Below are 18,239 nucleotides of genomic sequence, written 5' to 3' on the forward strand. Positions count from 1 at the left end.
AATACCTAGCTAGATCCCAAGTAGTAAAACAGATTTTATGCTGCTTATCCTAGGAATAAGCAATGGATTTCCCCAAGCCATCTCAATAATGGCCTATGTACTTCCCTTTTAGTAATTTATCCAAACTTTTATTAAACCCCGCTAAGCTAACTAATTTCACCACATTTTCTTGCAATGATTTCCAGAATTTAATTACACTTTATGTGAAGAAATATTTTCTCTGGCTTGTTTTAAATCTACTACTTAGTAGCTTCATTGCATTACCCTAGTCCTACCGTAGTATTTTTGGAAACAGTAAACAAGCAATTCACATATACCCTTTCCACTCCACTCAGTATTTTATAGACCTCTTTTATAAAATTACTCTCCTGTCCATGAATCTCTCTTTAACACAATGAGTTTGAAATGTATGACAGATGATGTCATTAAAGATAACAAGCTCTACTGAGAAAAGCATAATACACTGTACCTTCTGTCCTGGTTTAATATAAGCCTTGACATGCTTAAGCACTGGTTTAAAGTTACTTTCATATCGAACACACAAATCATGAATTTTGATTTCCCCATCCTTTGGCCAATCATCAGGAACTTGTAATAGATCTAAAACCAAATAAAAATACAAAAGCAAATGAATAAAAAATATTAAGGTGTAATTACCGTATTTCCCCATGTATAGGCCGCGGATTATACATTGATTTTACTAAGATGAGTACAGGGTGTGGCTTCCTTAAATGGGGTGGCCTATCTAAAGACATCCCCCCTGTAAATCATCTCCCTTAAATACTTCCCTCGCTGGACGGCTGCCGGCTGCCTCCTCCAATGTCGCTCTCATGCCGCTTCCTGAATGGCTGCCATCAGTTCTCGCGAGTCCAAGCTGGATGCTGAAAAGATCGCTCCTGCCCTGCTGGCCATGACATTGGAGGAGGCAGCCGGCAGCTGTCCAGCGAGGGAACTATTTACTGGCGAGGGAGGTATTTAAGAGGGATTTTGAAAGGTACGGGGGGACTTTAGTAACGCTACGGCTTATCTAATGGGGCGGCTTATCTATGAGCTTTGAAACGTAAATCGTCATTTTCTGTGGCCTATACAATGGGGCGGCCTATACATGAGGAAATATGGTATATAATTTAAAAGTCACTTTACATAGCAGATTTTTTAAAATCTTATCCAGCTATTTAACTCATAGAAAGAAGTAGGGACCTATGTAATAAAATTTACACTAAGGGCTCCTTTTACTAAGATGCGCTACCGTTTTTAGCGCAAGCAGGATATTACCGCATGCTACGTGGCTAGAACTAACGCCAGCTCAATGCTGGCATTAGCGTCTAGCACACGTGGCAATGTAGCGCGCACTATAAAGCATGCTAATGCCCTAACGCAGTTTCGTAAAAGGAGCCCTAAAACTTTTTCAAGTGAGTTCACAAAGAAAAGTAAAAAAATTACGCTGTATGCAAAATCTCTATTAACTGTACTATAAATAGAGTTTTTATGCCAGCATTTTAATTACACAAGTGGGGCCATAACTGCAGCATGTATGGCAAATTCCCCCACAAAGCATTATTATGTTTGCCTGTGTCTCTTGGAATCCTCCATGCTAATTGGCCTGAAGTACATGGGCTGTTTAGCATAGCAGAGCTCATTATTTCCTCCTACCTGTCGCAACATTCACCCCTATCCAGAATATTCCCATTCTTCTCTGTAGGCAGCAGGGGTGAATGTTGTGACAGGTAGGAGGAAAGTTCCATCAGAAGGGGCCTGCAGGCCGGAGGCAGCCTGTAAGTCTGCCACTGATGCTGCAGCATGGCAGCATGGCAGCAAGACTTGCTTACTGAAAAGGCTGGGAAGTGAGAGAGAGCCATGGGCAAGGCCAAGAAGAGGAGATACAGGACTCTGTGTGGGGAGGGGCTTTGCCATGAGGTGGGCCTTGGGCCCCTTCCTTTGGTCTCAGGCCCCTGGGCCCCTCCTTTGAGCTATGGCAATTTCTTAAGCTGCAGAGACAGCTGGATGGGGAAGAGACAGAGAGAGAGAGATATGCTGGATGGGGAAGATGGGGTGGGAGAATGGGGGGAGAGAGATGCTGAATTTTAAAGGTACTGCCTGAGAATCTTGAAAATATGGTCCGACCCAATCCCCAAGCAGTCCAGACTTTTGGACTTGTACTGCAACCTAGAAGAGAAAAATTGTTTACAGTTTTTGTATTTCACTATGTACCTAGTATGTCAGAAAAAGAGCTGGCCCACTTTGTAGCACCGGGGAAAAAGAAGCTAACATTGAATACAGGACAAAGTCTGCAGTGGTCAAAATAGCAGTCAGGGAGGCCAAACTTCGAACGGAAGAAACTCTAGCGAAGAACATTAAGAAAGGGGACAAATCCTTCTTCAGATACATTAGCGACAGGAAAAAGAACGCAAACGGGATAGTACGCCTTAGAACGCCAGACGGGAATTATGTGGAAACAGATTCCGATAAAGCCAAAATACTGAATGATTACTTCTGATCAGTCTTTACCTGCGAGGCACCAGGGCATGGGCCACGGCTGGAAGCAAAGCAAAGCATGGAAGACCCATTTCAGAATTTTGAGTTCACACCAGCTGATGTTTACAGAGAACTGTCAAGACTCAAGGTGAACAAAGCCATGGGACCGGACAATTTGCACCCAAGAGTGCTCAGAGAGCTATGCGATGTTTTGGCGGAACCGTTAGCCGTGCTCTTCAATCTCTCCCTGAGAATGGGGAGAGTCCCCCTGGACTGGAAAACTGCCAACGTTGTTCCTCTGCACAAGAAGGGTTGCAGAGCGGAGGCTGCGAATTACAGACCAGTGAGTCTCACATCAATAGTGTGTAAATTCATGGAAACTCTACTTAAAGACAAACTAGACACAATACTGGATGAGGGGAATCTGAGGGATCCCTGCCAACATGGATTCACTAGGGGCAGGTCATGCCAGTCCAATCTTATCAGCTTCTTTGACTGGGTGACAGGAAAGCTGGACTTGGGAAAGTCTCTGGACATAGTGTACTTGGATTTCAGTAAAGCTTTTGACAGTGTCCCACACCGTAGACTATTAAACAAGATGAAATCAATGGGGTTAGGTGAGAAACTAACTGCATGGGTCAAGGAGTGGCTGAGTGGAAGACTTCAGAGGGTGGTGGTCAATGGCACCCTCTCTGCGACATCGGAAGTGACTAGCGGAGTGCCGCAGGGCTCAGTCCTGGGACCATCCCTTTTCAACATATTCATAAGGGACTTGACCCGAGGGCTTCAGGGTAAAGTAGCACTGTTTGCCGATGACGCCAAACTGTGTAATATAGTAGGTGAAAGCAATCTCAAGGATAGTATGACGCAGGATCTGATCACATTGGAAAACTGGTCCTCGACATGGCAGCTGGGCTTCAACGCTAAGAAGTGTAAGGTCATGCATCTCGGTAGCAGAAATCCATGCAGAACATACACCTTGAATGGAGAAACACTAGCTAGGACTTCAGAAGAACGGGACTTGGGAGTGATCATCAGCGCAGACATGAAAGCTGCCAAACAAGTAGAGAAGGCCTCATCCAAGGCAAAAGGACCTGGGATGTATCAATAGAAGCTTCATCAGCCGCAAACCTGAAGTCATAATGCCACTCTACAGAACCATGGTGAGACCTCATCTGGAATACTGTGTGAAATTCTGGAGGCCACATTACCGGAAAGATGTGCTTTGAGCTGAGTCGGTCCAGCGGATGGCCACTAGGATGGTCGCCGGACTCAAGGGTCTCTCATACGAAGAAAGACTGGGCAAACTGCAGCTCTATACCCTAGAGGAGCGCAGGGAAAGGGGTGACATGATTGAGACATTTAAGTACATCACAGGTTGTGTAGAGGTGAAAAAAGATATATTCTTTCCCAAGGGACCCTCGGTCACAAGGGGGCACCCGCTCAAACTCAGAGGAGGGAAATTTAGTGGTGTCATCAGGAAGTATTTCTTCACAGAAAGGGTGGTAGATCACTGGAACAAACTTCCGGTGCAGGTGATCAAGGCCACCAGTGTGCTCGACTTTAAGAATAAATGGGACATCCAGTGGGATCCCTACGACGGTCGAGTTAAGGAACTAGGTCATTAGCACTCAGACTTAATAGGGTGGGTAAATGGAGTGGGCAGACTTGATGGGCTTTAGCCCTTTTCTGCCGTCATCTTTCTATGTTTCTACCTCTTTCTGATTGTATCTTGTGTCCTCTCTGCCTGTTCTTCTTCTCTTCCAGTCTCCTTTTGCTAGCAACCTATCCCCCCACAGCTACTCCTGGCAGAATTCCGCATAGCACAGAGTTCCCCATCCACACAGATTCTGCACACACTGTGCAGAATTCTACGCAGAACTTCCATTCTGTCCCTGACCCGACAACCGCCCCCTCCCCTGTGTGGGTCTGGCCTCTCTCTGATCAACCAACTGATCCCCCCCATGAGATCCAACACACCTGTGGGCCTCGCAAAGCAGCATTAGTGGCGGTTACCAGCGGCTAGCTGCATTTAGCCGTGAGTAACCTGCCGAAATGGAGAAAGAAAAATAGCAGTCGCTGCAGGGACGGGGACAAGGCCATTCACCGCCCCGTGGAGCGGTGAATGGTCTTCTCTCCGCAGTGAGGCATCAAGGATCGCGCGGTCCCCGCAGCCCCTGCCTGCCCGATCGATCTTAGCCAGCTCCCTCCCTTCACCTCACCTTAGTTTGCAGGCTTTCTTTTTCGGCAACCCACACGCTATCAAAGAGCCGCACACGCTCGGCTGCTCAGTGTTCAATCTTCTGCTCTGCAGAAAAAGAAAGCCTGGGAGGGAGCTGGCTAAACGCTACGATCGATCGGGCAGGTGGGTAGGGGCTGCAGGGACCGCGCGATCGTGTGTGTTCCCGGCTCACACTGAAAGGAGGGAGTAAAAGGTAAAAGGATTCTGGGCCAAGGGGATGAAGACGGAAAGAAAAACCCACAGCAGGAAAGAAAGGTGAGGACAGGCAGATGAGCCAGATGTTGGAAGCAGGGGGGGGGGGTAAGAAAGAGGGAAAGAAGCTAGATGGGGTTGAAAAGAAGAGACACACTGGTATGGAAGAGGAAGATAGGGGAAATCTGGACACAGGAAGGTAACAGAAAGAGGGGAAATTATGTGCATGGGGCATAGGGACAGAGACATAAAGGGGATATGCCATGGGGATGGTATATGGACACAGGGGAGGGGGGGCAATGGCAGATACATAGGGGAGATATTAGAAATGGGGAAAATAGGAGCACAGAAGCGAGATGGTTTGTGGGGATGGGACAGGGATCGAGCTCGCAGGCTCCAGTGGCTTGCACAAATTACATTGTAACGTGCCACGAAAATAAGAGGGAGGAAGGTAGATAGATAGGCAACGTGAGAGGAGCTGAATGGTGGTAGAAAAGAACAGATAGTAAAGGAGGGAGGGAAGGGTGGTGGTGAAAAGGAATAGAACAGACTTTGAAGGAGGGTGGAGAGGAACAGACCCTGAAGGGAAATGTGGAAGACAGAGTGTGGAGAAGATGCTGGAAGGGAAGAAGACAGATGCCAGACTATGGAGGAGCGGAGGGAAGAAGATGGGTGCCAGACCAATTGGGGGGGGGGGGTGAAGGGAGAGGCACAGTAACAGAGCAAATGGAAGACGCAGAGAGAAGACACACAGTGGATGGAAGGAATTGAATGAGAAGATGAGGAAAGCAGAAACCAGACAACAAAGGTAGAAAAAAAAAATTATATTTATTTTCTTTTTCTTTTTTGCTTTAGGATAAAGTAGTATATTAGTTGTATTGATAAAAATTTATAAACAAAGCCCTGCCAGCTGAACATCTCTTTCTCTAGTTCAGCAGCCAGAACTTTGATTTATAAGGAAGGAATAAGCTAAATATTGCAGTACTGAGGCTTATATGGATGCTGCGGGGACGGTGATGGGGCGGTGAATGGGAAGGCAGTGACGATGACGGGGTGGTGAAGGGAATGGCGGTGACGGGGCGGTGAAGGGGACGGTGGGCTGGGGACGGGGCAGTGACGGGGACAGATTTTTTCCCCGTGTCATTCTTTAGTCTCAATTACCCAGTTATGGATTTTTTTTTAAACCACAGAGCCATTGATTTCACCTCTGCTATTATACATATGCAAATCAAACCAAAACTCAGTTTGAAACCCTAGAAAAAATTTTGTACCTACAGTGCCTTCATAGCTCTCAGATTCAATATTCAAGAAGCTGTTCACCTTCTTTACTGCTGCCATCTGCACCTCCAAATCTGCTAAATTCCTTATAACCCAATTTAAGTAGTTTGTTACCTGTATCAAAATATAACAGTATGAATTTATATGTATGAATTTATCAATTGTCATTTGTTTTAAGTACATTATAAAATACATGCTTAGGCCTCTTAAAATGCACCAATATTCTTGTCAGAACAATCAAGGACACTGAACCAGCAAGACAGAAGAGCAAGAACCAGTGAGAGAAGCTGGCATTGTGGGGGAAGCTGGCACCCAGGGTGGAGGTGCCCAGCATCCCCCAACTCCCGACAGTGGGGGTCTTTTAAATGCATTCCCCCCCCCACCGCTGTACCTAATCCGGTAGCTCCTGCCCCCCCCCCCCTTCATGTGCTGCACTCTTTGGGCATCCATCCAGCACAAACCTTGCATGATTAAGGGTAAAGGAGCCTGAGGACTCATCCCTGCCAATTTTGAGACAAAACAAGGTGATTTGAAGGTTCTGGAGAACATTTTAAAAAATTTTAAAAAGTCAGGAAATCCAAGATGGCCACCACAGTAGCATTTTGGTACCAAAAAAGGCTCTAAAATGCCTTAACTAAAATTTAGAAAGCAGCAAAAAGGAATTTTGGAGATGGTAAAACCTAAGAGAAGGGGCAGAAACCTGAAAAAAATAGATTTTTAAAAACACCCTCCCCTCCCAATTTTCCTCATAGGCTGTAATAGCCCTACTCATTGTGATCTATGCTAGATATATGTTGCAGCCTGTCTTAGCTCCTAAAGTAGCTCGATCTGAGAGAAGAAATCACTGCCTCATATGGACCACTCTTCCAACGCTGAATCTTCAGGCTGCCAGTTGGACCGAAATCTGACTAAGCATCTAATCCCCGCAGATCCACGCACAGAAAAGGAGGAAGGTGAAATGCAACCAGCACTCTGCAGAGCCCCACTAAGCCCTCTACGGATGCCTGACCGCCTGCGCTCAAGCCTCTACAACCCAGCCTGTGAGCAATGCTACAAAGGGAACAGACCCCGAGATCCAGAAAAGTTTCAGCAGGCTAGCTAACAGGTACCATAGAAGGATTGGCTTGTCAGCTGCAGACCTCAATCTGCTTCTCCTCCACACAGGCAGAACTGCACCCTTGATGAGGGGAGCTCTGAGCACCAAAAGCCATAAAAAATGTGAAAAAGACCAAAAAATAAAGAAATATACAGAGCTGAGCGGAAAGATTCCTTCTGGCTCGCGTGCACAAGGAAAAACTGAAGGAGGCAACAGAGCCCTCTAGTGAAAGAGGAGGGATTGAAAAGCTGGAGTGGTTTCCTTCTGCATGACTCGTGAGCATGGGGATATTACCCATCTTTCCATCCAGAATGACAGACCTATTGCATTATAAAGTAGATTGGGAAGGTGCCAGAGATGTCAGACCATGGTGGGAAGAAGAGGAAGAATGCTGTACCACAGGAGTCCCCTGAAGCTTTGGGGCCCAGGACAGCTATCCTATTTGCCTTCCCCCCCTAATGCAGGCCCTGAGCAGATGTGTGCAACTTCACTTAGATCTTCCAGTCATCAACCTCCAATCTAGAGGCCACACTAACTAATAGTAAGGTCGCATGTAGGTCTCACAAGCAAAATCTAAATAATTGCTCCATACTGCTCATCAGAATGCTTAACCACAGCAATTTCAAAAGATCACTTCTGTACTTTTTCCACAAAATACTCTGTTCCTGATCACTGAATCAGGTTCAGAAGCTGTTGTCTGGCCTCATGTGACAATTTAAACACATGAGTGTGGCCTCCATGCATGATCCTCAAAACATCTTTATACTGCAACAGAAACTCAGTTTTATGGGCTGATAATTCCTTGCATATCAGGACCAAGTAATCCTGAAAGATGAGCACTGAATGATTCTGATATTTCAACTCTTTTCTTCAATTCACTTAGAAACATAGAAACATAAAAGATGACAGCAGATAAGGGCCATAGCCCATCAGGTCTGCCCACTATACTGACCCACCCCCAAGTCTACTATCCTAGGGATCCTACCCCTGGTGACAGGTTCCCTTGGCTTAACCCTCTAAGGGATCCCACTTGGGCATCCCATTTGCTCTTAAATTCTTGCACGCTGTTTGCCTGCACTGGGAGCTCGTTCCAAGGATCAACCACTCTCTTGGTGAAGAAATATTTCCTGGTGTCGCCATGAAATTTCCCGCCCCTGAGTTTGAGCAGATGCCCTCTTGTGGCTGAGGGTCATTTGAGAAAGAGAATCTCTTCTTCCATCTCGATACGTCCGGTAATATACTTAAACATCTCGATCATGTCTCCTCTCTCCCTACGTTCCTCGAGTGAGTATAGCCGCAAATTTTTCATCCTTTCCTCATACAATAGATCCTTGAGCCCTGAGACCATCCTGTTGGCCATCCGTTGCACCGATTCTACTCTCAGCACATCTTTTCGGTAGTGTGGCCTCCAGAATTGCACACAGTATTCCAAATGAGGCCTCACCATGGTTCTGTATAATGGCATTATGACTTCAGGCTTCCGGCTGATGAAACTCCTGCGGATGCAACCTAACAACTGTCCTGCCTTAGATGAAGCCTTCTCCACATGATCAGCAGTTTTCATGTCTGCGCTGATGATCACTCCCAAGTCTCGTTCTGTTGAAGTTCTAGCTAAGGTCTCACCATTCAAGGTGTAAGTTCTGTACGGATTTCTGCTGCCGAGGTGCATGATCTTGCATTTCTTAGTGTTGAAGCCCAGCTGCCAGGTCGAGGACCAAAGCTCCAACAAATGTAGGTCCTGTGTCATACTATTGGGTGAATTGCCGTCTCTCACTATATTGCATAGTTTGGCGTCGTCAGCGAATAACGTTATCTTACCTTGAAGCCCCTGAGTTAGGTCCCCTATGAATATGTTGAAAAGGAGCGGGCCCAAGACTGAGCCCTGCGGTACTCCACTGGTCACCTCCGATGTTTTAGAGAGGGTACCATTAACTACCACCCTCTGAAGTCTGCCACTCAGCCAGTCATTGACCCATGTAGTTAGTGTTTCTCACAGCCCCATTGATTTCATCTTGCTCAACAGCCTGCGATGCGGGACACTATCGAAAGCTTTGCTGAAGTCTAGGTATATGATATCCATGGATTCTCCCAAGTCTAGCTGTTTTGTTACCCAGTCAAAGAAGCTGATGAGATTAGATTGGCAGGACCTACCCTTGGTGAATCCGTGTTGACTGGGATCCTGTAGATTCTCCTCATCCAAGATTGCGTCTAATTTACATTTGATTAGTGTTTCCATGAGTTTGCATACTATTGATGTGAGATTCATCGGTCTGTAGTTTGCAGCCTCTACCCTGCAACCCTTTTTATGCAGTGGAACGACGTTAGCTGTTTTACAGTCTATGGGGACTCTCCCCGAACTTAGGGAGAGATTGAAGAGTCCTGATAACGGTTCTGCCAGGACATCACGCAGCTCACTGAGCACCCTGGGGTGTAGATTGTCCGGTCCCATGGCTTTGTTCACCTTGAGTCTTGCCAGTTCGTAGTAGACGTTGCCAGATGTGAACTCGAAATTCTGAAACGGGTCTTCCACGCTGGGCCTTGCCTGCAACTGCGGACCATGACCGGGTGCCTCGCAGGTGAAGACCGAGCAGAAGTATTCATTCAGTAGTTCTGCTTTATCGGAATCTGATTCTGCGCAGTTCCCATCTGGTTTTCTAAGGCGTACTATCCCGTCTGTGTTCTTTTTCCTATCACTAATATACCTGAAGAAGGATTTGTCCCCTTTCTTCATGTTCTTTGCCAGAGTCTCTTCCACTCGAAGTTTGGCCTCCCTGACTGCCGTTTTGATTGCTGCAGACCTCGCCCTATGTTCTAGTTTAGCTTCCCTACTCTCCGTTCATTTGTAGGAAATAAATGCTTTTTTCTTCTCCTTGACGAGGTGCGAGATTTCTGCGGAGTACCATTGGGGTTTGTTGTTTCTCCGCCGTTTGTGTACTGATTTAATGTAGAGGCTTGTCGCTTCATGTATGGTAGATTTCAGGGATGACCACATAGCTTCCACATCATCGGTCGTAGATTGGTTCTGCAGTGTCCGGTGGACGAAATCTCCCATGAGTTTGAAATCAGTGCCTCAGAAGTTGAGTACTTTTGTTTTCGTGTTTGATCTAGGGAAACCTTTCCTGAGGTAGAACCACACCATGTTGTGATCGCTGGAAGCTAGCGTATCTCCTACCGAAACCTTCCAGACGCTATCCCCGTTGGTGAGTACCAGGTCCAGGATTGCCTGGGCCCTAGTGGGTTCTAATACCATTTGTTTGAGTCGTGCTCCCTTTATGGATGTTAACAGTCGCCTGCTACCGCTGGTTGTTGCTGAGTGTGAGTTCCAATCTGCGTCAGGCATGTTGAAGTCCCCTAGCAGAACAGCATCTCCCCGTAGAGTGATATTCTCTATGTCTTCAATTAATTTGGAGTCTTTGTCTTCCAGTTGTCTTGGAGGTCTATATACTACACCAAGATACAGGCATTTTTCCCTGCCTCTGGCCAGGTTCACCCAGAGGGATTCCCCGGTGTACTTGACATCTGTGATTCTGGTAGTTTTGATGTCTTCTTTAATGTATAGTGCCACCCCTCCCCCTGACTTTCCCTCTCTGTCCTGACGAAATAAGTTGTATCCCGGTATAGCCATATCCCACCCATGAGAGTCTGTGAACCAAGTTTCGGATATTGCCACCACGTCAAGGTCGGCATTCATTATTTCGCTCTCTAATTCTAGAATCTTATTGTCTAAACTGTGAGCATTAACATACATAGCCCTCCATACCCCGTGATTGCTAAGTCCCTGTGGGGAGTTTCCCACCTGGGGTAGTGTGACTCCTAGAGAATTGTTTGCAATGGGGGCACTTACTTTGGACTTAGAATCGGAGTTTCGACTCACCTCGTCAGGATCGTTCCTTACTGCACTTGTATCTGAGTGGGCACCCTCCCCCGACTTACCTAGTTTAAAGCCCTACGAAGCAGGCGAGCTAGTCGGGTGTCCAAAGACGTGCTTACCCCTGCTGGTCAGATGGAGTCCGTCTGGTCCCTGAAGTCCTTGCAACGTCTCTCCATGGTTTAGTTGCAAAATTGTCATCTTATAAGCAAAACCGAGCATACAGTACAGTCTCAATTATCTAACCATCACTAATTCAACCTTCTGGCATATCTGGATAGTTTTCTTCTTGTTTCCAGCTTCACACACTGCAAGGAAACCATGTTTGACCATGCTTCTCTGCAAGGGAACCATGATTTGCAGCTGATACTGCTTCATGTATTCCTCATTGCTTTTAAAAAGTGTGCATCTTCTTTTCCTGTTTCCAGTACTATGTGAAATACTTGTTGGACCTGAGATCCCATATTTACAGAGAGGGAACCATTTGTTATCTGAGAACGGGCTACTGGGCTTCATGGACTTTTGGTCTGACCCAGTAAGGCTATTCTTGTGTTCTAACAATGCTTATTTAAGAATTGGATGAAGGTAAAGGACGTGATAAAGACAGTGAACATTACAAATGTTTTGAGTGAGACCTTGCTTTTTCAGCATGGAAGCAAAGTTTGGCCCTGACACGCTGTGTTATGCAAAGGTAGCACTATGTGACCCAAGAGCCTGCTTTTCCTGCCAGGGGACTATTTTTGATCTGAGACCGTGCTTTTGCAAAGATTCTTGTGCACAATGAGTTTTATGCAGTACTATACGTACACTTATTCCTGCTTGTTCATTTATATTTACAGCATTTTCCTTTATCCTTATTCTCATCTTAGACCTGTTTTTGCCTGTGAACTTGAAGTGCAGAGAGTTTCCAGTTTCAGTTCTGCTGCCTTGATGTCTGTTATTGACTGGAGAAGACAAAATAGGGACCTGGAGAAATGGGGCTCCAGTCTTGGTCTGAACAACTGTTGTTCACATTGCCTGCTGTAGAAGACAACTCAAGTGAGGCTGAATATGCAGTAGATACTGTAAGTACGGTTCCCTTGCTTGGTTCTGTATTTTTTTTTTCATACTGCCTCAGTACAATTGCTGTTTTGTACTGTACTGAATTGTGGAATACTGTATTCTGTTCTGTATTTGTGCTCAAATTGCTTACTGTACAAGAAGCTCAATCATGTCCTATACAATTTTTATTTTTTGTTACTGATTAGTATTAATAAACAATATTTTAAATGCAGGTACCCCATGCCTGTTCTTTATGAATAAAGTATGTTTTCCATGCATTTTAAAGAGTTACCATTGTTTTCTGTATTGTGCAATTTTTCACTTATCCAACAACAGGTCAGTCCCATTTATTTATGTCAAATAATCGAGACTGTACTGCACTCACAACCCTCAGTTTGGCAGTATGTTCACTGGGTTCAAACTCCTCTTATTGACGCTATGTAGCTCCTTATACTTCCCCCTCCCTCCCCCCCCCCCCCCCGGAAACTCTGTTCAGTGGACAAGTCCCTCCTGTAGGTTCCTTTCTCCTCTACTGCCAACTTCCATCTCAGTCCCTTCTATCTTGCTGCCGCTGCCCTGCATGCCTGAAAAACCTACCTGGTTGGTTAAGTCAAGCTCCAGACTGAAAGTCCGCCTATTTGAAGCTGTGTTTAAATCCTAACCCTACCAACATATCTGTCCTCATCCCCTCAATGGTCCCCTACCAACTCTTCAGCCCCCTCCAATTCCCTTCTTGAGCACCAAGTTCAGACTCCCCTTTGTCCTATGTGATTCCACCTCATCATCCCCCCCCCCTCTAATTCCTTACATGAGCACTTGCTCCGACTCCCCTTTTGTACTGTTTTTGTCTGTCATAATTAGATTGTAAGCTCTTCTGAGAAGGGACTGTCTCTAACATGTAGAATGTGCAGCACTGCATGCGCCTGGTAGCGTTATAGAAACAATAAATTGTTGTTGGGTTGCACCAAACTGTGTGCTCTCTCAATATGTAATGGACCAATAGATGTATCTGGCAATAGTTCAGTACTCAGCTACTGCTCCAATAAAGTGCAGAAGCTCCTGTTCAGGCAACAATTACAGCTGCTCAACAAACTTAAGTATTTTTGCTGTGATCCATATTTAAGATCACCTAGCTTGGCCTCATATTTAGACATTGTGGCCTTCAGTCAAGAAAGCTCCCCCAAGGATTCCAATTTGCTTTATTTTTTGTATAAATAGTTAGTTTACACCTTTGGGCAAACCTCTGATCTCTAGTTATAGATTCATGATACCACCTCTTCGGGCCAAATTAGGGACTCAATAATAGCTTTAAAGATTGGTAGTTCGTTTAATCTCTTCAAAGACAAAGTGCAATTACTTTGAGAAGGGTGAGACAGAATGAAACTTGTAAATTTCACATATGTCAACATTATTCTATTAAGGTAAAATTCTGCACAAAATTGTCTAGAACAGGGGTGCCCAACGCGTCGATCGCGATCGACCAGTAGCTCAGGAAGGCAACTCGAGTCGATCGCACTCGTGTTGCCGTCCTGATCTACGGGCCGATCAGCCTTCCTCTCCAGTGTTCTCCCTAGGGCCTTTTAGCTGGGCGGTCCGCCCAGCTGTCATCTGCCGCTGCTGAACATTAAACCCCCCCCAAAAAAAAAACGGCTTGGAGATTTCAGCCCCTAGCGAACTTATGCTCCGGGCTCTAACGTGTGCGTACAGGCTTCTCTTCTCTTCCCTCCGAAACCGGAAGTTATGTCCGGGGAGGGGGGGGGGAGAAGGGAAGCCTGCACGCACATGTTGAGAGCCCTGAAGCAAGCGTTTGCTACGGGCTAATACGGGAGACAGGTTAGTGAAGCATTTGTTCTTGTTCCTGCCGGGTCCTGCCTACTTTCTGTTTCCGCGAAGGCAGGACCCGGCAGCATTTCCCCCAATAGGTTGATCACGATCTTGGGCTGATCAGCCTTCCTCTTCCCGACGGCAGAATTGACGTCGGGGAGAGGAATGCTGGTTGGCCGAAGCAGGGAGAGCTTGAGGCCTGTTATTGGTGGCGTTTGGGTCCTGGTCCCCGATAGTAATGGCAGTGGCAGTGGCTTGGGGGAGGGCAGGGAGAAAGAAAGAAAAAGGGCAGGCAGGGAGACAGAAGGAAAGAAGAGAAACAGAAAAAATGAAAGGGAGGCAGAGAGAAAGAAAGGGCAGGGAAGAGGAAGGAAAAGTTGGGGGGAAGGAATGAGGTCTGGAGGAGAAGAAGCATACAGGCTAAAAGAAGGGAAGAAAGATTGTATGCACAGTCAGAAGAAGAAAGTGCAACCAGAGACTCATGACACCAGACAAGGTAGGGAAAATGATTTTATTTTAAATTTAGTGATCAAAATGTGTCTGAATTTATATCTGCTGTCTATATTTTACACTAAGGTCCCCTTTTACTAAACCGCAATAGAGGTTTTTAGCGCAGGGAGCCTATGAGTGTCGAGAGCAGCGCTGGGCATTCAGCGCAGCTCCCTGCGCTAAAAACTGCTATCGTGGTTTAGTAAAAAGGGAGGGGGTATATTTGTCTATTTTTGTATGGTTGTTACTGAGGTGATAGTGCTTAGAGTCATCTGCTTTGACCTCTTTGAAAAACCCTGGAATAGGAATGATGATTAACATTTTCTATGCATACAGTGTGCTTTGTGTTTTTTTTTAATTTTATTGTTGGTAGATCATTTTGACTTGGTCATTTAAAAAGTAGCTCGCAAGCCCAAAAAGTGTGGGCACCCCTGGTCTAGAAAGTATGCATTTTAATATAAAATTATGCTGAACATATGGATCATGGTAGCCATTTTGGATCCCAACCAAGGCCCAGAAGGGAGCAGTAGAGAATTGCTCCTACTTGGGACCACTGATCTACCAAAGACAATTCCCGGGTAGGTCCTGGAAGGGCACTGCTCTCTTACAGAATATTGCCAGATACACGTGCCTTTGCCACATATATGTGCCCACCAGTAACACCATTCTTGATGGCTACTTCAAAGTTAGAGCAGTGTTTTCAACCCATCCTTGGGGCACACCAAGCCAGTCAGGTTTTCAGGATACCCACAATGATAATGCATGTGACAGATTTTCATGCACTGCCTCCTTTGCTAGATCTAACTAATGTATATTAAATTAGGATATCCTGAAAACCTTGGCGGAAACAGGAAAACCGAGTAAAGAAAGGCACTGTACTGTAATTGCATTCAAGTACATACCGTTAAAGCATATGTAAGTCCCAGGCCCATAAGACTAGAAGAGAGTCCTTTGGTAATGGATGTGACTGCTGCAGAGAGGACAATGCAAGCTCCTAAATAATCCTACATTTAAAAAAAGGATAAGATATGAAACTAAGATGTACCAGCCTGAAATTCATTTACAACAATGGTCTCAAACTCGCGGCCTGGGGTCCACATGCGGCCCCCCCAGGTACTATTTTGAGGCCCTTCGTATGTTTATCATAATCACAAAAGTAAAATAAAAGTTTCTTGCTCATATGTCTCTTTAACTATAAATGACAATATTATTATTAATACTTAGTCAAAAGGAAAGATTTATAAACTATAAAGAGTTTTACCTCATGCAAATTTGTTAATTCTTTTTTTTTTTTATTTTTTTTTTATTTATTGGATTATTCATTACAATATCTCTGTAACAAACATACATGAATGAACACAAAAAAAATACAAAATACAAGATGTAAATTCCAAAATAGGAATTAACATAATATAAGAAAACTAATTCAACCGTATCCTAGTCCACATTAAATTCTTTAATAAGACATTAACTATTTTTTTTGCGGCCCTCCATGTACCTACAAATTCAAAATGTGGCCCTGCAAAGGGTTTGAGTTTGAGACCACTGATTTACAACCACTGAGATTATAAGAACAGAAGAATTGCTATACTAAGTCACAAAAGATCCTTCAAGCCCAGAATTCTCTTTCCAGCAGTGACCAAGTCAGGCCATTCAGTTTTGATTTGTTTGGATTTCATGGAGTCTGTTTTTTTATTTTCAGAAATAATGCCAACAGTTTATATTATGTTTTTCAACAAGAGACAGTTTCTAGAGGACTCAGGCTCAGATTTAGATATACTCTTTATAAGCAACTGTACAGGGCACCAAGTTGTGAAAGCTGAGAAAAAACTTACCAATTCCCCTCCCCCCCCCCCCCCACACACACACAAGTGATTCTTCATAGTCTAGTGGAACAGGACAGAAATGGTCCCCCTCTGCTCCTGCCCTCTCTAGCTCTGGCTTCAAAATAGTAGTGCAAACCCCAAACAATAGTCTTGTGGCAGTACCACTACAAGAGAAGTCAGCCTTCCATATAAGAGAAAATTGCCTTTATATGGAAGGCTGGCCCCTAGCAGTAAGGTTTTGGACTTACTGCATGTTAACAGTAAAAATTAATATGCTAAGAGTAAAACCTGACTTGCAAATGCAGGGGCACACCAGTCAAAACCCTGATCCCTTAGTCACACCCTGATACCATCCCCCATTGCCCTAAGACCTACTTGGGGCAGGCATGGAGACCATCTTCGGTAGACAGTGGCTCCAGGCAGGAGCATTCTTCCTTAGCTCCTAACTACGCCTCAGCCAGATCCTAAATTGCTGTTGTGATATCTAGCAGTAGTCTAATGGAACTACTGCTAGGGAGCAGGAGAGAACTGCTCCTACTTGGGACTATTGATCTACCAAAGACAACTCCTAGATAGGTTCTGGAAGGGCATTGCTCCCTTACAGTATACTGTCAGATACCTGTGCCTTTGCTACATATATATGTGCCCTTAGTTACACCAGGTATTTGGATGGTATAAGTGTAGACACTTTTAGATTTTAGGTGCCCCATCACTGGGCTGTATTAATATTCTAAAATGGAATCCAGGCATCTGGCTACTCTTACAGAATAGGCTCTCACCATAAATCACTGGGGTGTCTAAAAGAAGGCCCCTGGGGACAATTCTATAATAGGGTCATACAAGTTAGATGTCCAGGTTTTGTGGGCTGTGAGTTTATTCTGTAAGACCAGTTATGTACTTAAGTATTCTTTTAGAATACTAGTGGAAGTCCGCATCTTTGCACCTACATTTAGGTGTGACCACTTGCGTCATGTCAATAGCAGGCATAAATGTGTCTGATTGAATGTACCAGTTTAGTGCATAATTTATAATATTCTGTAATTCGCACAAGTAAATGGACACTCCCATGCTATGCCCTTGCTCCTCCCCTGTGGATGCCCCCTGGCATTTAAACACTAAGAGCTAGATCAACATAGCACAGTTGGTAAGACCATGCGGGACGCTGTTGACCCATTTTTCAGGCTGATTTCCAAACAGCGATCCATGCTCAAAAGGATTCCCATGCAAATGAGTTGAGTCGGATGTCTGCCCTAATCTCGCCCCACCAGTCGTTGGAAAACTGACTCAACACATGTGCAGAGAATCCAGAACAGCTGAGCTGCAGGAGAAGTCCCGAAGCAGCCTCCTGCCGCTCAGCTGTTTGGGGCAGGAAGCCTTTTTTTTTTTCTTTAATGGGCACAGATGACATCCCCCCTGCCAAGACCTCCCCCTCCTCCCCAGGATACAGAGGGAAGAGCCTAAGGCCTTGTTTGGGAGGGGCCTTAGGCTTCTGAGCCAATCAGAGCATTAAGCCCTTCTCCAGGATGCACCCGGAAGGGAAAGGCCCTTCCATTTTGGAGTAGCAGGCCTGTGAATAGGAGGAACTGGGCATCTTTCCTTCTGTCTCCTGCATCAATAGGTACGAGGGAGATTTGGGAGATGTGGGGGGAGAAATCGCTGGCAGGAGGAAGTGGGCATTTTTCCTGCCATTTTTTTTTTAGGAAGTGCAGTGGGGAAATGGAAGGGAGGGGAAGGTTTGGGGGGGTCCTGGTGGGGGAGAGGGGTTGCTAATTCAGTAGGGAGTTGTCTGTTTGACGGCAGGAGGGATTGGGCTGGTACGGGGGAGAGGGGTTCGCGGTAGCAGCAGGAGGGAGTGGGTATCTCTCCTGCCGATTTTTTTGTACCGGGGTCGTTGTAAAGTGGGGATGT

At 45.5% G+C, this 18,239-nt stretch overlaps 1 protein-coding gene across 1 annotated transcript in view; it reads right to left on the reverse strand.

Moving 5' to 3' along the window:
* Nucleotides 1–18,239, reverse strand: part of ABCC9 (ATP binding cassette subfamily C member 9) — a 343,621-nt gene that overhangs the window by 31,044 nt on the left and 294,338 nt on the right. The window contains 3 exon segments of the mRNA XM_033952235.1: nt 470–600; nt 6,181–6,301; nt 15,408–15,509. Of these exon segments, the coding sequence (XP_033808126.1) occupies nt 470–600; nt 6,181–6,301; nt 15,408–15,509 (354 nt within the window).

The sequence above is a fragment of the Geotrypetes seraphini genome, chromosome 7 (genome assembly GCF_902459505.1).
Source record: "Geotrypetes seraphini chromosome 7, aGeoSer1.1, whole genome shotgun sequence".
NCBI lineage: Eukaryota > Metazoa > Chordata > Amphibia > Gymnophiona > Dermophiidae > Geotrypetes > Geotrypetes seraphini.